Source organism: Oryctolagus cuniculus, chromosome 7 (assembly GCF_964237555.1).
Source record: "Oryctolagus cuniculus chromosome 7, mOryCun1.1, whole genome shotgun sequence".
NCBI classification, from domain to species: Eukaryota; Metazoa; Chordata; class Mammalia; order Lagomorpha; family Leporidae; genus Oryctolagus; species Oryctolagus cuniculus.
The window spans coordinates 163801594-163823220 of record NC_091438.1 but is presented as its reverse complement, the minus strand read 5'-3'; the positions used below and the strand labels follow the sequence as shown (position 1 = coordinate 163823220).

Here is a 21627-nt window from a genome sequence, read left to right as displayed (position 1 = left end):
ATGGATGGACGCGCTCTCTGTCCCTCTCTCTCTCTATCAGCTGCCATTCACACCACCCACTGACCATGCTTGGCGCGACAGTCCCCAGAGAGCTGCCCCCGCCAGCCCCGCCCCAGCGGCCCCGCCCTTGAACCCCACCCCCAGCGGCCCCGCCCTGCCAGCCCCGCCCCCACGCGCTCCTGCCTCGTGCCTGTGAGGCTGCCGGTCAGTGGGGAGGGCGGCAGCTGCCCCCGCTCAGTTACCCGTGGAGCCGCGGGGCAGCGTCCGGCTCAGCCTCCTGCGGAAGACACTCGCTGTCTGGATCCTGCAGTGCGGCTCCTTCTGCAAGTCAGGAGTCACGAGAAGAGAAAGCAGCTCAGCCCGGAGCTCAGGCTGAGTCGCAGCAGGTGCGCGCCGGGCGGCCGACAGTGCTTCCCCAAGCAGAGCCCAGGGAGCCCGACTCTTGGTGGCGGGAGGCATCGAATGGAAGCTTTTTTTTTTTTTAATATTTATTTTACTGGCCGGCTGTGCGGCTCACTTGGCTAATCCTCCGCCTGCGGCGCCGGCACCCCAGGTTCTAGTCCCGGACAGGGCGCTGGTTCTGTCCCGGTTGCTCCTCTTCCAGGCCAGCTCTCTGCTGTGGCCCAGGAAGGCAGTGGAGGATGGCCCAAGTGCTTGGGCCCTGCACCCGCGTGGGAGACCAGGAGGAAGCACCTGGCCCCTGGCTTCGGATCAGCACAGCGCTGGCCATAGCGGCCATTTGGGGGGGTGACCCAACGGAAGGAAGACCTTTCTGTCTCTCACTGTCTGTAACTCTCTTTCTCTCTCTCTCTCATTGTCTAACTCTGCCTGTCAAAAACATTATTTTACTTATTTGAAAGACAGAGTTACAGAGAGAGGTAGAGACAGAGAGAGGCCTTCGTCCTATGCTTCACTCCCCAAATGACCGCAACGGCTGGAGCTGCGCAGATCCCAAGCAGGAGTCAGGAGCTTCCTCCGGGTCTCCCATGTGGGTGCAGGAGCCCAAGGACTTGGATCATCTTCTGCTGCTTCCCCAGGCACCTTAGCAGGGAGCTGGCTTGGAAGTGGAGCAGCTGGGACTTGAACCAGCACCCATATGGGATGCCAGCGCAGCAGGCCAGGGCTTTAACCTGCTGCGCCACAGTGCCGGTTCCCGGATTGAAGCTCTTCCTGGGGCGGCACTGGGGCCGGCAGGTGAAGCTGCCACCTGCAACACCGGCCTCCCAGGTGGGGCACCAGGACTGGCGTCCAGTCCAGCTCCCAGCTGACGCACTTGGGATGGCAGTAGAAGGCGGGCCCAGTGCTTGGGCCCCTGCCACCGGCGTGGTGTGGCCTGGCCCAATCCTGACTGCTGTGGCTATTAGGGGAGTGAAGCAGTAGGTGGAAGATCTCTTTTTCTCTCTTTTTTAAAGATGTATTTGTTTGAAAGTCAGAGTTACACAGAGAGAGGAGAGGCAGAGAGAGAGAGAGAGAGAGAGAGAGAGGGGTCTTCCATCCAATGGTTCACTCCCCACATGGCTGCAATGGCCGGAGCTGCGCTGACCCAAAGCCAGGAGCCAGCAGCTTCTTCCAGGTCTCCGAAGTGGGTGCAGGGGCCCAAGGACTTGGGCCATCTTCCACTGCTCTCCCAGGCCACAGCAGGGAGCTGGACTGGAAGTGGAGCAGCTGGGACTTGAACCAGCGCCCATATGGGATGGCGGCACTGCAGGTGGCAGCTTTACCCGCTACACCACAGCGCCGGCCTCCCACTTTAATTTTTGTCACAGCAAAAACTGCCAGATGTAACTGACACAAACAAAACTCCTTGGGCCTTCAACGATTTTTTAAAATGTAAAAGCGTTCTTAGGCAAACAGTGTCTATCTCAGCAAAAATGAATGAACAGGAATTTAAAGCACAAAAAATCCCGTTACAAAGGGGACTGAGACAGAGGATGGAGGGGTGCAGGGCACCGCCCCCGTCCACCCCAGGACTGACGGCAGCCAGGCAGGGCAGGGAGCTGAGCCCCACACGGCACCGCCCGCCTGAGCCCAGCATGCGCCAGCATCAAGGCACGTCTCAGCCGCACTGCCCATCGGCAGAGAACTAAGAACAACCTGAAAGCTTCCAGAGAGAAGATAAAAATAGATCGCATTCAAAGGACTGGGACGAAAACAGCCTCCGATTAACAGTGACGCTGAGCGCAGAGGGCCAGGGTCTGCGCTGGGGCCCTCCCAGCCTGCGCGGCCTGCGCCACTGGCCAGCCGCCCCTCCCCCACTAACCGGGGCCCCTCCCCTGTAACTAGGGGTCCCTCCCCCCAACCAGCCGTCCCCTCCCCTCTAACTAGGGGCCCCTCCCCCTAACCAGCGGCCCCTCCCCCTAACCAGCGGCCCCTCCCCACCTACTGATCATCTCCAGCTAAGGAGCAGCTGACTGGCAGCTGCCTCTTCGAGAAAATGGGAATTTGAAAGGCGCCTTCTCCCTGAAATAACGGGACTCAGGGCGGCCTCCGGGCCTCGTCCTCGTCTGGGGCTGGGCTGTGGCAGGGCCGGTGACCCTCACCTTCTGGAAGGGGGGAGTGGGCCACAGCCCCACTCTCAGGGGACAGGCCGGCAGCTTCCATCTCGGGAGACAGCAATCAGCTGCAGAAAACCAGAACCAAGTTATTACATCAACAACATTATAGAGTTTATAAAAGCCCTAACAGTTCAGACTCCGTAAGGTTGAGTTTATAGAAAGAAAGCGACAGGGAAGCCACACACTAGGAAAAGCCGACACAGGTGCTGTGTCCACAGCGCAGGGCTCCCACATGGCAACGACACACGTGAGACTCTCGCATTCACGTCGCAGGACGGAGGCTGACCAAGGAGAGAGCCAGGTGGCCCTGAGAGGCTCCCAGGGCCGGTGGGCCGCGGCACCCAGACTCCTTACAGCGCCGCCTGCTGGCCAGGGGTGGTGCTGCTGCAGGGCCTGCTCCGCGGGGAGTGGGACGGCCAGGCTGGCCCCGGAGACACAGAGGCCAGGGCAGCAAACCCCCGGCACGGCCAGGCTCCGCGCAGCCTCCTCCATCAACAGCTCAGCATCCGTCGCCAGGAGAGCCGATGGGCGAGGGCTGCGTGCCCCGGAGAGAACACCCGGCAGCAGCCTCTAACCAGCGGCCTCAGAGGAAAGCCAGAGCCGCGGGCCGCGTGAGACAGGGAAGCAGAGGTGGGGAGGGGACGCCAGTGCTCCGCGTCACGTGGGGAGTGGGGACACCGTGTGCAGCGGTCAGAACCCACCCAGCTGAACCCCTGGCATCAGCGTGTTCTATCTCAGGCGCCGCGTGACCGTCACGCAGCCCACACACCGGCCCGGGCCTTTCTGAGAGAACCCCTGGACGCTCGCACGCCATCACCGTCCCGGGCATGACCGTCACGCGGCCCACACACCAGCCCGGGCCATTCTGAGAGATCCCTGGACGCTCGCACCCATCACCGCCCCGGGCGTGACCGTCACGCGGCCCACACACCGGCCCGGGCCATTCTGAGAGATCCCTGGACGCTCGCACGCCATCACCGTCCCGGGCGTGACCGTCACGCGGCCCACACACCGGCCTGGGCCATTCTGAGAGAATCCCTGGACGCTCACACACCATCACTGTCCCGGGCGTGACCGTCACGCGGCCCACACCCCGGCCCGGGCCTTTCTGAGAGATCCCTGGACGCTCGCACCCATCACCGCCCCGGGCGTGACCGTCACGCGGCCCACACACAGGCCCGGGCCATTCTGAGAGATCCCTGGACGCTCGCACCCATCACTGTCCCGGGCGTGAGCGGCTCCCCCGGGTGGGGGCTGGAATCTCGCGCCTCTCCTGCTGAGCTCCTGCGGACGTCAACTTTTCTCAGGAAAATTCAGTTCAATGCCTGGCTTCCGTCTTCATTGTTTAAAGATTAATTTATTTATTGGAGAGGCAGGGGTGCAGACAGGGAAGGGGAGAGACAGAGAGAGAGGTCTTGCATCCTCTGGTTCACTCCCCAGATGGCCACACTGGCTGGGCCAATCCGAAGCCAGGAGCCAGGCGTTCCTCGGGGTCTCCCACGCGGGTGCAGGGGCCTGAGGACTTGGGCCGTCCTCCCCTGCCTTCCCAGGCCAGAGCAGAGAGCCGGATGGGAAGAGGAGCAGCCGGGAACGAACCAGCGCGGTACGGGATGCCGGCAGTGCAGGCAGACGCCTGACCTACTACGTCACAGCGCCAGCCCCCACCTACCTCTTATCCCACCTCAAGCACATGATTGGTTCGTGGTTATGACTCACATGGTGCTGGCACCAAGACTCACAGGGAAGAGCTGGTCTGTCAGCCGCTCACGTCAGTGGACGTGTCACAGAACGCGCCTCGCCGTGGCAACAGACGCGCTCTCCCGTGGACGTGCTGACCAACTCCAGGACAAATGCACGTAAACGCTGACTCTGCGTACAAGATGCTACAACTGCGGAGGATTATTTTATTATTTAATTTAGCCATTGCTCAGAATAACTTACTGGAAAATATTTCAAATGCCTAACAGTGTTTCTTGGTTAAATTATTAATAAAACAAGGCCAACGATTTATCACTCAAAAAGCCACAAAAGCCACAGAGGGGCGCTGGTGTTGTGGCGCAGCGGGCGGGCCCTCTCTCGTGACGCCGGCGTCCCCTGTGGGCTGCCCCACTTCCGACCCAGCTCCCTGCTAACGGCGGGAAAAGCAGTGGAGACGCGCAGGTTTGGGTCCCTGCACCCACAGGGAGACCCGCATGGAGTTCCAGCCTCCTGGCTTCCGCCTGGCTCGGTCCCAGCCGTGTGGCCATCTGGGGAGTGAACCAATGATGGAAATCTCCCTCGTCTTTCCCTCGCTCTAATTTAGAAAACACACACACACACACACACGCTACAGAGACACAGCTCTCGGCAAAGCATCCCCACAACGCCCCTGCCGACGGCAGTGCCGCCCGCGGGGCCCGTGCTCACGACGGCAGTGCCGCCCGCGGGGCCCGTGCTCACGACGGCGGTGCCGCCCGCGGGGCCCGTGCACACGACGGCGGTGCCGCCCGCGGGGCCCGTGCTCACAGGCCCTGGGCCTTCGGCATGAGGCTCCGCCAGAGCGGCCCAGCCTGTGCCTCTCCGCGCTGTGTCCCGCAGGAGGGTCCACTCCAGGCCAGCCTCCTGCTAATGGCCAGCGGGGAGGCAGCAGTGGTGCCCCCAGTTACCGGGCCCCTGGCACTCACACGGAGACCTGGACGGAGCTCCCAGCTGCAGGCTGGCCACCGCGGCAATGGAGGCAGTGAGCCAGCGAGTGGGAGCTGTGTGTGTGTGCGTGTGTGCGTGTGCGTGTGCGTGTCTGGCTCTCACGTAAATAAATCAAAGACAGAAAAGCAGCTGGAGCTTCCATTTTTGGTCATATTGCAAAGCCAGGGTGCCAGGCATCACGCTTAAAACACTCTAAATTTTTTCGAAAGGCAGAATGAGAGACAGATCTCATCCACAACTTCATTTCCCCAAATGGCCGCGCTGGCCAGGACTGGCCCAGGCAGAAGTCAGAAGCCTGGAATTCCATCCGGGTCTCCCACTTGGGTGGCAAGTCCTTGGGCCACGTCCCGCCGCCTTCCAGGTGCGTGAGCAGGGAGCAGCCGGGTCTTGAACCGGTGCCCACATGCGATGCCAGTGCCCAGGCTTAACCTGCCGTGCCAAGCCTCAGTCCCTGAAACTGATTTGCAAAAAATGTTAAAATGCATTTATAATCTTTAAAAAACCTGAAAAACTGACAAAATAACAGGGAATTATCCGGTTAAAATCTAAGGGAATGCAAGATGAAACGTGAGCGGGTTAAATGAAGCAGGAAAGGAAAATATCAAACCAGATTTAAAAATCAGCACAGAACAACCCAGAATCCAACGCTTTCAGAGAGAACCGGACAGCCTGCGGAGCGTCCATCGCGGCCGGCACCAGGAACAGCGCGGGGTGGGGGCTCTTCTGCAAGGAGGCAGAAGGGGCGGCAGAGGGTCCACGGCGCGGGGACGCGGGGATGCGGGGACGCGGGCGGCAGAGGGCCCACGCGGGGACGCGGGCAGCAGAGGGCCCACGGCGGGGACGCGGGCAGCAGAGGGCCCACGGTGGGGACGCGGGTGGCAGCCCCGCAACCACGTCAGACGTCCCGGGGGTGGGGGGACATGACCCTTGCCCTGCACACGCCCCCAGGGCCGGGGCCGGGTCGGTGCAGCCCGGGGGATGCACACGGGGCGGGTGCGCAGCGCGGGTCCGAGCGCCGGGAGGAACCGCAGGGACCCCGGGGGGACGTGGGTGGCAGAGGGCAGCGCGATGGCAGCCGTCGGGTGGGCGGCCCTCAGTCACACGCGGGAGCACGCGCCTCAGACCCGGGCAGCGCCGCCGCCGCCCCTCCTGCAGTGACCGGAGCAGACTCCGATGTCCGCCTGAGGGGACGGCGCCCTGAGGTGTAGACGCCCTGAGGTGGGGGCGCCCTGAGGTGTAGACGCCCTGAGGAGGTGGGGGCGCTCTGAGGTGTAGACGCCCTGAGGTGGGGACGCCCTGAGGGGACCGCGCCCTGAGGTGGGGACGCCCTGAGGGGACTGCGCCCTGAGGTGTAGACTCCCTGAGGTGTAGACGCCCTGAGGTGGGGACGCCCTGAGGTGTGGAGGCCCTGAGGTGTGGAGGCCCTGAGGTGTAGACGCCCAGGTGAGGACGCCCTGAGGAGGTGGGGGCGCCCTGAGGTGTAGACGTCCTGAGGCACAGTTGCGCTGACTGCTGTTCGGCCCTGGGTGAGCCCAGCAGGGCGGGTACCGACGTCTACACCGCGGTGAACTCTGCATCTGTCACAACCTCGACAAGGGAAGACATGGGACCGAGACCGCCCGGGTCCAAGGCGCTGGCAGAGTTGGGGGGCGGCGGCCGCAGGCGTTGAAATTTGCACACGCCGGGGGCCTCACAGCTCCGGACAGGAGGAGATCAGGATCCGTGTGTTCCGGGCCAGGACAAGCCCCAGGCCCACGCTTTCCCTAACGCATCTTCCAGGAACATTTCGGAGACCCCCCGCGTGCGGAAGCCGCAGGGCTAGTCCGCAGGAAAGTAAATCCTGTCTCTTGTTTTCAAGGTTTTCTTGAATTATTCATTGAGAGGTGGCGTTAGAGACAGACGCTGGCTCACCCCCCACATGGCTGCAACGGCCGGCGCTGCGCCGACCCGAAGCCGGGAGCCAGGTGCTCCTCCGGGTCTCCCAGGCGGGCGCAGGGCCCAAGCCCTCGGCCGTCCCCCCCGGCTTCCCCGGGCCCCAGCAGAGAGCTGGCCTGGAAGAGGAGCAGCCGGGACTTGAACCGGTGCCCATACGGGATGCCGGCACCATAGGCGGAGGGTTAACCTACTACGCCACAGTGCCGGCCCCGAAAACAAATCCTTGTTAATCCCATTTCCACAAACATTCTGAGGTGCCCCAGTACACAGATAGATTGTTACGGTCATGGAGGAAACCCAGTAAGGTCGCTAGATACAGGACAATACTAAGGACTGAGTGCGCTCCCACTTAGCAGAACAAACAATGACACCGCGCACAAACACGGAAGGTGTGCAGAGCTCTGCAGGGGGTGGGGGCCGTCAGTGCCGAGCTGGGGCCCTGGGCCCGGGTCGGGCCAACAACGCCGAGACACTGGTTAGGCAATTACTGAAGGTGACCACTGACAGTGCTGGGGGCCGCTCGGCGCTGGTGATGCCGGGAGCAGTGCGCGGGCCGAGGGGTCCTGCCTGGGGACCTCTTAGATCCATCAGCCCCAAACTCACAGGGAGTGCGGTAGGGCTGGGGCACCAAACACAAGTACCAGTGTCTGCCTGCTGGGCGGAGCGGCCCCAGGGGTACCAAACACAAGTACCAGTGTCCGCCTGCTGGGCAGGGCGGCCCCGGGGGTACCAAACACAAGTACCAGTGTCCGTCTGCTGGGCGGGGCGGTCCCTGGGGCTCACACTTCCCCTCTCCCTACTGGGGGACGTTGACTTTGCGGAATCAGCGCTTCCAGAAAGCAGTGCTGCAGGCAGGGAGGTGGTGCCCACGAGTCAGCCCGGTCGGCACCACCAAGCCCTTGCTCTGCACCGCCGAGTGAGTGCCGGGCGGGGAACCTGCTTTCTGCCAAGGGCCATTTGGATCTTTATTATGTAATGTGAGGGCCTGCAAAATGACCCACTTAAACATCAGCCTGCCGCAGCCTGGTGAGTTTTGAGTCTTGCCTGGGGCTGCCTTGGCCCGAGGCGGGCGCTCCCACCCCTGCTATACTTCTTTCCCTGCATCTGCGCCTCGAGCCCTTCCTCTGGTGGAGACAAGCCCAGCCAGCGCCCCCACGGGAGTCTCAACACAAGGAAACAGCAGGCTGGTGCCGTGATGCAGACCTGCGGCACCCGTCAGCCCCAGCTCCCCACTTCCTACCCAGCTCCCCACTCATGCACCTGGGAAAGCAGCAGAAGACGGCCCAAGTGCCTGGGCCCTGCCCCACAAGGGAGACCTGGAAGAAGCTCCAGGCTCCGGCCATTGCAGCCATTTGGGGAGTGAACTAGAGGATGGAAGATTCTCCTTCTCTGCATCTCTTTTAAATAAATAAATCAATCTTTTGTTAAAACAAAAAAGTAAACGGGCTAACGCTGTGGCCAAAGTGAGTTAGCCAATGCTTGCAGTGCCGGCATCCCATCTGGGCGCCAGTTCGAGTCCTGGCTGCTCCACTTCCGATCCAGCTCCCTGCTGTGGCCTGGGAAGGCATTAGAAGACGGCCCAAGTGCTTGGGCCCCTGCACCCACGTGGGAGACCTGGCTGAAGCTCCTGGCTCCTGGCTTTGGATCGGCTCAGCTCCGGCCGTTGCAGCCAACTGGGGAGTGAACCAGCGGATGGAAGACCTCTCTCTCTCTCTCTCTCTGCCTCTCCTCTCTCTGTGTAACTCTTTCAAATAAATAAATAAACCTTTTTTAAAAAAATAAACAGACACTGGAAACCCCATGCTGCCATCACGCAATTCTTGGGGGTGGGGATCATGTTGGTTTTAGGATTTTAGGGTTTGAGGAAGGCAGGGGGCAGCCATTAAAGCAGAAAAGACTTCCTGAAGACAGGACAGCAGGGGGAATTAAGGTTGCAGCCCACCTGGATCGTGGGGGTGGGGCAGCATCTGAGAAGAGATTCGGCCCCCGACAGGAGGCAGCAACCTACTTATGCTGTTAGTGGGGGAGGGCCGCGCACACATTCCCCTACACTGCGTACGGCGGGGTGAGCGGGCAGAGACCCCTGGACAGGGGTTTATTAAAGCCACCGACCTACATGCCAGCAAGCAGGCAGAGTCTTTGGCCACAAAAGCCCATGGTGATGTCCTCAAAGCTGCTCGTAACTGGGGCGCCGTGTGCCAGGTGTGAAGCTAACTATCTGCGTCCCCACAGCCTAGCGAGTCGAGTCGAGACACGGCTCAGGATGCCTGCGCCCCACAGAGCGCCTGGGCTCACGCTTCTGGTCCAGCTGCCTGCTTACGCAGACCCTGCGTCCCACACGGGACAGCACACTGAGCTCCTGGCTTTGGCCTGGCCCAGCCTCAGCTGTTGCTGGGGTTTGGGGAGGGCACCGGTGAAGGGAAGATCAATTTCTCTCTGCCTCCCTAATCATGATTCTATAATAAACCACCCCTGCAATTCTTTGCAAATTACCTATAGGTCAACCGAAACCCCTCTCAGTCTCCACAGGAGTACATGAATGTGTGCACATGTGTGCACACACCCACCTCGCCTGAGAGCCGGTACAGACCTGTCCTGCCCCACACAGGGGCTGAAGTCTCCAAGAAAACCCAGGACAGGGTTCCGGGAGCTCCCCGAGAACGCGCACAGAGGTCCCTGCGGGGCGGTGTCGGAGGACACGGGTGCGCCCGCCCCCGCCCCGTGCACCTCTGCACCTGGGCCCTTTGTGAGAACCTGCAAACCCGAGTGAGCTGCTTCAGCAAATTAACTGAGCCCACGGGAGCTGCGGGAGCCCCAATTTCTAGCCAGGGAAAACCACCTGCGGTTGGGTGAAGGCCCCTGTGCTTCCAGGCGGAGGCATCAGGACTGGGTTAAACGGGGGGCGCCCGCCAGCCGCTCCCTGTGAAATCCACGGCCTCCTGGCAGCTCCAGAGGCCGGGCTGGAGACGTCGTAAACCAGCCCAAGCTGCTCACCTTAACGAGGGACCCGCGAAACACAAAGTGAAACCACGAGGTGGGGCCTGGCGTGACTCCAGCGCTGGTTCAAATCCCGGCTACTACACTCTGACCCGACATCCGGATCAGAGCACTGGGTCAGGTCCTAGCTGCTCCACTCTGATCCAGCTCCCTGCTAACGCGCTCAGAAGGTGTGGAAGATGGCCCACGTGCTTGGACCCCTGCTGCCCACGTGGGAGACCCAGTGGAGCTTTCGGCTCCTGGCTCCGGCCTGGCCCAGCCCTGGCTGTTGTAGCCACTTGACAGCGGTTGGAAGATCTCTCTCCATCTGCTTTTCAAATAAATAAATAAATAAATCTTAAAAATAAAGGCATGAGGAATGATCCTTCCGCAGTTAGCAGACTGATGTGGTAACACACCAGCAGGTGCCAGCCAGGGCGTGAAGTGGGGAATGTTTGCGGGATTAAAAATGTGCCTACTGGAAAAACTGCAGGGATGCCAAAGCATTTTGCACCAAAATAAACTTTAATTATTCTATGACTATTATTATTTAAAAGGCAGAGAGACAAGGAGAAATCTTCCATACGCTGGTTCACTCTGCAATGGCAGCACAGCCAGCGCTGGGCCAAGCTGAAGCCAGGATCCTGGCACTCCACCCAGGCCTCCCACGTGGGTGCAGGGGTCCGAGTCCTTGAGCCATCACGTGCTGTCTTTCCAGGTGCGCTAGCAGGGAGCTGGATGGGAAGTGCAGCACCCAGGCCTTCAGCCGGCGCTCTGATGTGGGATGCTGGCGTTTGGAGGGTCAGCTTCACCTGCTGGGCCACAATGCCTGCCCCTAAACTAGTGTTGTAATTCCGTCTCTACGGACTTTGAAATGTTCTCGTGCGCTGACGGGGGAGGAAGAGCTGGGACAGGCCCTGAGGAAGGACTCCGACGTCATCCAGCGAAGCTAAAACTCCCTCTCAGTCCCAGATGGGAGAAGCCGTCTCAAACTCAGGGGCTCAGAGTCACGCCGAGTTACCGCCGCACAGCTCCGGGGCTCAGACACCCAGGAGTCTCAACGGGCCGAAGTCGGGGTGTCAGCAGGGCTGCGCGCCTCCCTGGGGGCTCCCAGAGAGCCCAGCGGACCTAGTGCCTGGCTCAGGGTTTCCTTCCACAAACAGCCGTGTCGGCTACTGTCTGTCTTCCATTTCCTTTCTTCCTTCCTTCCTTCCTTCCGTTCTTTCTTTCTTAAGATTTTATATTCGCGGCCAGTGCCGCGGCTCACTAAGCTAATCCTCTGCCTTGCAGCGCCGGCACCCCGGGTTCTAGTCCCGGTTGGGGCGCCGGATTCTGTCCCGGTTGCCCCTCTTCCAGGCCAGCTCTCTGCTGTGGCCCGGGAGTGCAGTGGAGGATGCCCAAGTGCATGGGCCCTGCACCCCATGGGAGACCGGAAGCACCTGGCTCCCGGCTTCGGATCAGTGCGGTGCACCGGCCATGGCGGTCACTTGGGGGGTGAACCAACAGAAAAGGAAGACCTTTCTCTCTGTCTCTCTCTCTCACTGTCCACTCTGCCTGTCAAAAAAAAAAAAAAAAAAAGATTTGATTTTATATTCGCGAGGGGGAGTTACGGACAGTGAGAGGGAGAGAGAGAAAGGTCTTCAACTGCGCCCATCTGAAGCCAGGGGCTTCTTCCCGGTCTCCCACACAGATGCAGGGGCCCAGTGCGTGGGCCATCTTCTACTGCTTTCCTAGGTCATAGCAGGGAGCTGGATCAGAAGTGGCACAGCTGGGACTCGAACCGGCTCTGCCACAGCGCCGGCTGCTGTCTTTCTGATTCTCACTCTTCTGCCTCCCGTTTGTTTCCAATCAAAAGGCGCTGTGATGGCTCTGGGCCCACTCAGGACGCCAGGACACCGCCCACCTACAGCCCCAGGTTCAGAGGTCAGGGCCTGGGCGTCTCTGGGGGCCATGGGTCCACCTGCCAGGCCCTCTGGCTCCGAGGTTCCTGTCCCCACAGGCCCCTGGGCTATGGGACATGGTGCCCAGCCCTGGTGCTCTCCCCGTCTGGGGACTGGACGCCTGGAACCAAGGGTCTGCAGGGCCCGCCCCGGCCGGCGGCTGCACTTCCTGCGAGCACCAGTATTCGCGTCTGTTAAAGGGACGCCAACCCACCCGGCGCGGGGACCACCGTCTCAGCTTTTCACAGCGATGAGCTCGCGTGTCCAGATCCTGCGGGTGGGGCATCGACAGGTGAGCGTCTCGGGGCGCAAGTCACAGCCCCACAGCCGCGGAGACAGCGCGGGCCACGCAGAGCACCAGGGTTGAACTCCCCCAGAATGGCGGCAGGCACACGGCGGTGGGCGGCGGTGGGTGGTGAGGGTGATGGGTGGTGGGTGGGGAGGGTGGTGGGTGGTGAGGGTGATGGGTGGTGGGTGGTGGGTGGGGAGGGTGGTTGGGTGGTGGGTGGGTGGGGAGGGTGGTTGGGTGGTGGGTGGTGGGTGGGGAGGGTGGTGGGTGGTGGGTGGGGAGGGTGGGGAGGGTGGTGGGTGATGGGTGGTGGGTGGGGAGGGTGGTGGGTGGTGGGTGGTGGGTGGGGAGGGTGGTGGGTGGTGGGTGGGGAGGGTGGGGAGGGTGGTGGGTAATGGGTGGTGGGTGGGGTGGGTGGTGAGGGTGATGGGTGGTAGGGTGTTTCCGGAGCAGCCGGGGGAGGCACAGGGCTGCTCCTCCCCTCCCCCAAGTCCTTGCCCCCTCACAGCACCTTGGGCGGGGTGCAGACCCTGGGGGGAGAGGCCCCCTGGGGGGAGAGGCCCCCTGGGGCGGTCAGCCCAGCCTCGGGCCCACAGCTTCAGGAAGACGCGTTCTGTGCCCAGCTGCGGGTTCAGCGTAAGCCTGGTTGCTTCCGAAGTTTAAAAAGGACTAAATACGGAATTACTCCGTTTACGTAAAGTCTGCAGAGTGGCGCCTGTCCCGCGGTCAGCAAGGCCAAGAGCAGCAGGAAATCAGCCACAGGTCAGCCCCGTCCGGGAGGGGCTCCCCTCGCGGTCCCGGCTCGGGCAGGCAGAGGCTGCCCCTGCCCGGCGGGGCGGGGACCTGACTGGGGTGCCCGCGCCAGAACCTGGCTCCGGGGGGCGTCCGGGGAAGCAGAGAGGGGGAAGGCACTGGCAGGGCCCCAGGGCTCCGAGGACGGCCACAGGCGCGGGGACCGCCCGGCGGCCCCGAGGGCCCGCGGGGGCCGGGGCCACGCTCGCAGACACCAACACGCTGCACCCGCGGCACGCCTCGTCCGCCGCGCTCACCTCTCGGGTCCGGGTCCGCGGAGGCCGCGCTGGGGTCCCGGCGCGGCTTAGCTCCGGCGGCCGCTCTCGGCGTCCCCGCGGCGGCTCCTTGGCAACGGGAGGTTCCATCGCTGCGGGGGCTCTCGGGCTCCCCCGCCAGGGCGGATGGTCCGGTCCGGCGGCGCGGCCTCCCGCGCAGGCGCAGTGTGGGCGCGGCGGGCGCGTGTCCTCGACGCGGTCAGGGACGCGGCCCCTCGGAGGCCGCCGGGCGGTGGGCCGCGCCGCAGGGGACGCAGGCGGGGTCCTGTGGGAGCCGCCCCTCCGGGAGCGCCGCGCCCGGGCCCACAGGGTGCGCGGTCGTCCAGGCGCCGCGGGCCTGGCGGAGCGGCCGTGGGCGGCTCTGCGCCGCGAGGGCGTCCGCCCGCCATTTCCTCGGCGGCCGCGCGGCCCCGGCGGGCCCTCTCCTCAGCCGCGGTCGTGGTGGGCGCGCCCCCGACTGGTGCTGGGGGCCCAGGTGCCGCCGTCGGCTGCCGCTCCGCAGAGATGGCGACCGGAACTGACAGGAAAGCCGGAGCGGCCGGGCCCTCGCAGGCCGGGCTCGGGTCCAGCTGGCGATGCGTGGCTTCTCCCTGCGGGGCGGGGTCGCGCGTGGCTGCCCCCGCAGCCCGTGCCCAGCCCCCTGCTGGCTGCCGGCGGGCGAGCGGGTGCTGAGTCGGCGGTGTCGGAGGGCCTTGGTTCGCACTGGGCTTCGCTAGGCCCAGTGACCAGGCCAGGGTGGAGCCACTGACGCTGCGTGAGGAATCGGGAGGCGGAGTCGGTGCGCGGCGCCGCGACTCGTGGGGCGGAAGTCCCCCCTGCCTGACCCGAGGGAGAGAAGGAACTTGAAGCCATTGGCGCTGCCCCGAGCCCTCGGGAGGACGCCGCAGTTCCTGAGTCGCCAGCAGATGCCCTGAGATGGTTTCCAGTTCATCGCTAAGCGGGCCTGCGCAGAGAGAAAGGGGGCTGCAGGAGCAAACCGCGCACGCGCCTGGGGTGGGCTTGAGGGCACAGGCTGGGGGAGGGGAGCTTCGTGGCTCAACACCCATGCAAGACCCCAGGACGGGCCAAGAGCTCACCGCCCAAGTGGCTTCATGTCTTCCAACTTGACGAACACAGGCCACAGACCAGGAACTTAACAGCAGCAGACATAGTAATCAAACATGAAAATGAGACTTGGAAAACTCTGAAGTACTCAGACTTTCCATACACTGCAACAAGGGAGTGCACCAGCTGCTTGTGAGAAATCATGCAATCAGATGAAAGTAGAGAGAAAACAAGAATCAGCCGGCGCGGTGGCGCAGTGGGCCCATCTCCACCTGTGGTGCCGGCATCCCATAAGGGTGCCGGTTCTAGTCCCAGCTGCTCCTCTTCCAGTCCAGCTCTCTGCTGTGGCCTGGGAAAGCAGTAGAAGATGGCCCAAGTGCTTGGGCCCCCGCACCCACATGGGAGACCTGGAAGAAGCTCCTGGCTCCTGGCTTCAGATCGGCTCAGCTCCGGCCGTTGGGACCATGTGGGGAGTGAACCAGCGGATGGAAGAACGTTGTTTCTCCCTCTCACTGTCTGTAACTCTACAATCTTTAAAACAAACAAAACCCAGCAGAGTGCTGATGAGCTCAGTGTGAATGCCCAGAGAGTAACTTTGAAGGGTGAGGGCAGGGAGCCTGCGCTGTGGTGCAGCAGGTGGGGCCACTGCTTGCAACATTCGTGTCCCACATTGGAACACCAGTTTGAGTCCTGGCCACTCCACTCCGGATCCAGCTCCCCGTGAACGCACCTGGGAAAGCAACTGAAGATGGCCCAAGTAGTTGGCCCTGGCCACCCACACTGAGGACTGGAAGGAGGTCCTGGCTCCTGGCCTCTCTGGGCCAGCCCTGGCTGTTGCAGTCATTTAGGGAGTGAACCAGCAGATGGAAGATTTCTGTCTCTCCTATCTCTATCACTCTTTCAAATTAATAAAATAAAATTTTTTGAAGATTTATTTATTTTATTTGAAAATCTGAGTTACACAGAGAGAGGAGAGAGAGAGAGGTCGGTCGGTCTTCCATCTGTTGGTTCACTCCCCAGTTGGCTGCAATGGCTGGAGCTGTGCTGATCCGAAGCCAGGAGCCAGGAGCTTCCTCTGGGTCTCCCACATGGATGCAGGGGCCCAGAGACTTGGGCCGTCCTCCACTGCTTTCCCAGGCCACAGCAGAGAGCTGGGTGGGAAGAGGAGCAGCTGGGACTAGAACTGGCGCCCAGATGGGATGCCGGTGCTGCAGGCTGGAGCTTTAACCCACTACACCACATCGCTGGCCCCAATGAAATAAACCTTAATATTAAAAAAAGAAGGCAATTTTATGGCTTAGTGAGTGATAGCTCAGTGAAGCTGTTGTGTGTATGTATGGTACATTTACCCTGAGGGCGAGGTCTTAGCTTCTAGCTGACATGGAGGAGCGGGAACAGATGGACCTCCTGCCTGAAACAACAGAAAACCTGAACAAAACATTCGGGCAACCGTACTCGAACTATCGACCCGACGGCTCCGAGCACAGCGATCGCTGGGAGACGGGCAGTGCACACAGGGAGTCCTCTGGTGACCCCCGTGTCCTGCCTGGGAAAGGCACAGGCCCCTGTTCAACAAAGGAAAACTAAGTTGGAGCACAAACCACAAAGGAAAAGAGATAAAATTAGTTTCATTAAGAACTTCAACTCCTCGAAGATACTTCAATAAACTGAAAGGCAAGCTTTCCTTCTACTGCCTGTCGTAACCGCGGCAGAGATGAGTTTGTGACACCACGAGTTTGGCAGAAATGAGTTTAAGTTTGTGGCAGGGCGAGTTTGTGCCGTGTGCTTCAACAGAGTAGCCGCTTTGGCCGCTGCCTTGGCCCTCAACTCGGATTTGGAGGCTTGCTCTCTCCTGGCTCTCCGAAGGCTGTCGCTTCTGTCCCGCCCGGTGGAGACCATGAGAAAAGACTCATCAAACTTGGATCCTATGGCAAGCAGTTTTTGAAGCTGTTGAAATTCTACATTTTATTGACTGCGATTCAGTAGCAATTGGCATAACTCTGGTGGATATACTCATTGGTGAAGCTGAATTAGCAGACACGCCAGAAGCCGTATCCCAGAACACTGGGAATATGGCAAGCATCGTACATCCACACGGATTGCCCATACTCTCTTTGATCGTCCTGCAGAGAATTAATAAACAAACAATGGCCGTTCTTCAAACTGAAGCAGAAAAGGCTGAGTTACAGGTAGAGGAGCTGGAAGTTCAAAGATGGACGTGTGAGAGAGGCAGTGGGCCCTGGTATCAGTACATGACGGCCGAGGCTCTTACTGATCACTCACCAAAAGCAGCTCCTGACAACGGCTCATTCCCTTCTCCCAAATGCATCCTCTTTAGTGGGAAATAAATGCTAAACGCGCTCCGTCTGCTCTGAGATGAGTCCAGGAGCCTCTTGGATCGCTCGTTCAGGCTGAGGCTTTGATTGTGGGGTTTCAGCTGCCTCTTTTAAGAAGGTTTAAAGTGTTAAAAAAAAAAAAAAAACAAAAAACAAAAAACAAAAACAAGGAAATAGGAATTTGCGAAGTCTTTAAAAGGTTAGTTTTTATTGACCTGCTAAGTGTAAGTTAGAGAAGTCAGATGTGGTAGTTCACACTTCTGCTGCAGATACCCGCACTCAGGAATGACTCAGCATTTTAAGTTGCCCAGGAAGTACTGAACCAGCTATAGAGAATGATCAACGCTTTCATAAAGTTTTTCAATGAACAACAACAAAAAAATGAACAGGCAAGCTCAGGCTGGAAGAAAATGTTTGCAAAACACATCCAGCAAAGACTCACGTGTAAAATGTAGGAAGAACTCTTGCAATGCAACAACACAAAGACCAACAACTTAAATTTTTTTTAAAGATGTAGCCAAATAAACAATTTGCCAAAAGAAGTAGTTAGGAAAATGCACATGCAGTCTACAATGAGATGCTGCCAAGTGGCCTGGCAAAATTAAAGACTGACAATGTCCAGTGTTGGTGAGGTGTCCTTGGTGGGACTACAGAGAGGCACAGGCACTGTGGAGCACAGGTGGGCAGCTTCTCACGAAATCACACACACATTCCCCTTAAAAGCCAGCCAGCCTACACCTACACATTTACTCAGAAGAAATGAAAACAAACGTCCACACAGATTTGTGCTTGAATGTTTGAGGCAGCTTTCACATAAAGCCACGACCGGACACAACCGCGACACCCGCCAGCAGGTGGACATTGAATGTGCTGACGTGTGTTCATGCCACGGAAAACTACGCAATAAAGCAAACCACATGGATGGGGCTCCAGAAAGCGTGGACACTGGGGGAGGCGTCAGAGCTGCTGTACAAGAAGCCACCACAAGATGGCGTGGCGTCACACTGCAGGCCTCGCTGTCCTGGTTTTTGTAGGTCAGGGTTCCTGGCTCGTGGTCACTCACCGAGCTGCAATCAGGTTGGCAAGGGCCGCTGTCAGCTTGCGGGTCAGTGGGCTGGATCCACTTCCAGTTCCCTCAGGGCAGCTGGCAGGGCCTAGCTCCCTGCTGTCTGGGGGCAGGGGCCAGTCCTTCTGGGCTGGTGGCCAAGGCTGCCCTCAGCACTCCGTGCCTCCAGCACATAGCTCAAAACATGACAGCCAGCTCCATCAAAGGGAACCGGCGGGAGAGTCAGCAAGACCTGATGAGCCGTCCCCTGGTGGTTATGCCTGTTGGGGTGGCGTTAGAACAAGTCGCTGCATCCAGACCTCACGTAAGGGAAGGAGTTTCGTGGTGCCAGGGCCAGGTCACTGGGAGCCACTTTGGAAGGCTGTCGACCCCCATCTCATGCTGTGCGACCTCACTAACGTCCTCTTCCAGGAAAGCAAAGCCACGGGGCAGAGGGCAGCTGCGCGTGGTCACCAGGGCTGGGCGAAGGGAGAGGAGATGGCGTGGGCAGGAGGGATCTCTCCGAGGCGATGGGAATGTGTGACGTCAGGAGCACGGTGTGGCTCCACAACCCCACACCCGTCTCAGAACTCATCGGATTGGATGCTTAAAATTAGTGCGTTTCATCGCATATGAACTTTAATCTCAATAAAGCTGATTACAGATAGAGCAAGAGCAGGCAGTTGGCCCAGCAGTTAAGACACCGCACCCCAAACGGAGTGCTCGGACATGAGTCCTGACTCTGGCTCCCAACTCCAGCTTCCTGGGAACGGGAGGCCGCGGTGATGGCTCAAGTTGAGTCCCTGCCACTGCCTGGGAGACCTGGGTTGAGTTCCTGGCCCCTGCTGTGGTCGGGAGTGCCGTCTCTGCTGTCTCTGCCGTCTCCGCCTCTCGGCTAACCACCCGTAAGGATCATATAAAGCCCATCCCGCCTCTCGGCTAACCACCCGTAAGGATCATATAAAGCCCGTCTTCCAGGCCTTGACCCCGCCCCCACTGCACCCTCTTTCTGCTCTCATCCCAGCATGCACTGGCCTGACTTCGCTTCCGCTGAGCTTGCCGGTGGCCCCTGCCTAGGGTCTTTGCACCTCCTGTCTTCCTCCCGAGTCTTGATGAAGCTGGCCTTCTCTCCAAGCGTCAGCTCCGTCATCACCTCCGAAAATTTCCCACTGACACCTCCCTCAGTGCCTTCCAGCACAGGTAGATTTTGCCATTTTTTCTTGCTTAAATCCTTCCACATCATGCATTCCATCGTGAATCAGTGCTCTTTTCTGTTTATTTTCTTTTTTAGGGGCCAGGATAGCAGGCAAAGCTGTCACGGTGATGCTGGCATCCCATATGGGCGCTGTTTCGCATCCCGGCTGCTCTATTTGCAATCCAGCTCCCTGCTAATGGCCTGGGGAAAGCAGCAGAAAATGGCCCAAAGCGTGGGCCGTGTCACCCACCTGGGAGACCCCTGGGAAATTCCAGGCCTCTGGCTTCAGCCTGACTCAGCACTGGCTGTTGTGGCCACTGGGGGAGTGAACCAGTGGATGGAATCAATCAATCAATCAATCTCTCTCTTTCTCTCTCTCTGTGTAACTGACTTTCAAATAAATAAATAAATACTTAAAAAATAAAAAAAATGGGGCCGATGCTGTGGCCTGGCAGGTAAGGCCGCCATCTGCAATGCCAGCATCCCGATGGGCGCCGGTTCAAGTCCCGGCTGCTCCACTTCCAATCCAGCTCCCTGCTAATGCACCTGGGAAAGCAGTGGAAGATGGCCCAAGTCCTTGGGCCCCTGCACCCATGTGGGAGACCCGGAAGAAGCTTCTGGCTTCTGGCTTCGGATCAGCTCAGCTGTGGCCATTGCTGCCATTTGGGGAGTGAACCAGCAGATGGAAGACCTCTCTCTCTCTCTCTCTCTCTCTCTCTCTCTCTCTGTGTAACTCTGACTTTCAAATAAATTTAAAGAACAGATTTATTTATTTCTTTAAATGACACAGTTACAGAAAGGAAGAGACAGATCTTCATTAGCTGGTTTACTCCCCAAACGGCCATAAAAGGCTTGGAATCTGGAAGTGCCCCGGGGTCTCCCCTGTGGGTGGCAGGGGCCCCAAGCACTTGGGCCATCCCACGATGCTCTCCCAGGCTCCTTAACAGGGAGCTGGATCAGAAGGGGAGCAGCAGCAGTTGAATTGGATGCCAGTGTCGCAGGGGTGGCTTAGCCCGCTGCGCCACAGCTGCAGCCCTGTCTGTCACCTCGTGTCTATCCTTCCTCTCCGGGGGCAGGGAGCTTCCTCCTCTCGTTCGCCCGAGGTCTGTCTGCTGGGTGGGTGCCGATCTGCAGAGGGCTTCCCTGGAGAGAGCTGCAGGACCCTGGAAGATGACAGCAAATCTGCCTTCCCTTCTCCCACACCGCGCAGGGAGGAGTGCGGCGAGGGCCGGGAGGGCTGGGCTCCTCATGGTGCGGAGACTCCGGTCTGAGCAGCTGCAGGGCCAGTCCCTGGCAGTTCCTGGCCGCCCTGCACCTTTTGTAGCGGTTTTCCTGTACCCTTCAGAGTCCACGTGTGCCTCCCTCGACCCACAGACTGTGTCCTAGGAATGCTCCTTTGCGTTGGAGGCAATTCACACTGCCGCCTTAAGACTAAAACGGGTTTCTCCACCTTAAACGCCAGCCAGTCGCTGTGCTGCGACATCTCTTTGGCTCAAGGAGTGAGTGTTATCGGCTCCCAAGGCCTTGATTACTGGAAACAGCAGCGAAACCAAGCCCGGCTTCCGCGTGAACAGCACGCTCCGACCGAGGAGCCGGTTGGACGCGCGGCCGCTGCGGGCATTTTGCATTCGATCCTCTGCCAGGTCTCCTGTGCCAGTCTGGATGAACGGATTCCAGCTGAAATCACAGGATCCGTGATTGCGTGATTGCGCTGGGAGCCCAGGGAGCTCGGCTCCACGTGATCGCCAGGTCCTCTGCTCGGTGCGCTTTCCTGGGGAAATCACAGAGCAGCCTCCCCAGTGCGGAGGCAGGGGCTTTACATCTAGCTGCTGCAGCCTCCTCCCCCCTCCCCCATGACTCACCTCCACGGCCCAGGCCGCCAGGACGGACTCAGGCCAGCGCCCCCCAGGCCCCGGACTTGCACCGCCCCCCCGCGGCTTTCCGAAGGCTGACACCAACAAGGCTGCCAGCGGGGACATCAGGCGGCCTGCTGGTGACCCTTGCACAGCTTTCTGGATGCCACTCGGGGAGGGCACTGCTGGCCAGAAGAGACGGCATCTGAGACTTCCTGGAACTGACCGAAGCGGCAGGGCCCTGGGCGTGGGGCGCGGCGTGACGCCCGCCTGCCTGGGTGGGAGAGAGATGGCAGTGGTGCCCTCCTCACTCAACCTAAGGGCTCTGAACGGATCCCACCCTGGGAGAAGCCAGCGCCAGGTCGGAGGGGCAGGAAGGGAGCTCACAGCAGTTAGTGGAGAGGTAGCGGTCACATGCCTTTGTTGGAACTGGAAGCTCTGGTCTCACCGACCTGTAGTCTCTACACAGAGAGAGGAGAAGCCGTGAGAGAGAGAGAGAGAGAGAGAGAGGCCTTCTACAGCTGGTTCACTCCCCAGGTGGCCACAATGGCTGGGACTGCACCGATCCGAAGCCAGGAGCCAGGAGCTCATCCAGGTCTCCCACGTGGGTGCAGGGGCCATCTTGGGCCCTATAGCAGGGAGCTGGATCGGAAATGGAGCAGCCGGGACTCGAACCAGCGCCCATATGGGATGCCGGCACTAAAGGT

The 21627-nt window shown here is 60.1% G+C and overlaps 1 protein-coding gene and 1 pseudogene across 15 annotated transcripts in view; one reads left to right on the top strand and one right to left on the bottom strand.

Annotated features, from left to right (window-relative positions):
* Positions 1-13687, bottom strand: part of CFAP74 (cilia and flagella associated protein 74) — a 63137-nt gene extending 49450 nt beyond the window's left edge. For 4 of the 15 annotated variants that reach the window (XR_011390921.1, XR_011390922.1, XR_011390923.1 and 1 more), the window contains exons 1-3: positions 13430-13687; positions 2541-2620; positions 243-321 (exon numbers count right to left, since the gene is read on the bottom strand). Coding sequence is in view for 10 of the 15 variants with exons in the window: in XM_070079400.1 (XP_069935501.1) it covers positions 243-321; positions 2541-2601 (140 nt within the window). In the remaining 5 variants the exon portion in view is untranslated. Of the gene's footprint in view, positions 1-242; positions 322-2540; positions 2621-5218; positions 5238-12305; positions 12327-13429 lie in introns of those variants that run through there. The other 11 variants (XM_070079403.1, XM_070079402.1, XM_070079400.1 and 8 more) reach the window with 10 other exon arrangements.
* A 2184-nt stretch (positions 13688-15871) lies between these two features.
* On the top strand, positions 15872-19336 carry LOC138850372 (NADH dehydrogenase [ubiquinone] 1 beta subcomplex subunit 5, mitochondrial pseudogene; annotated as a pseudogene).
* Positions 19337-21627: the final 2291 nt, after the last annotated feature.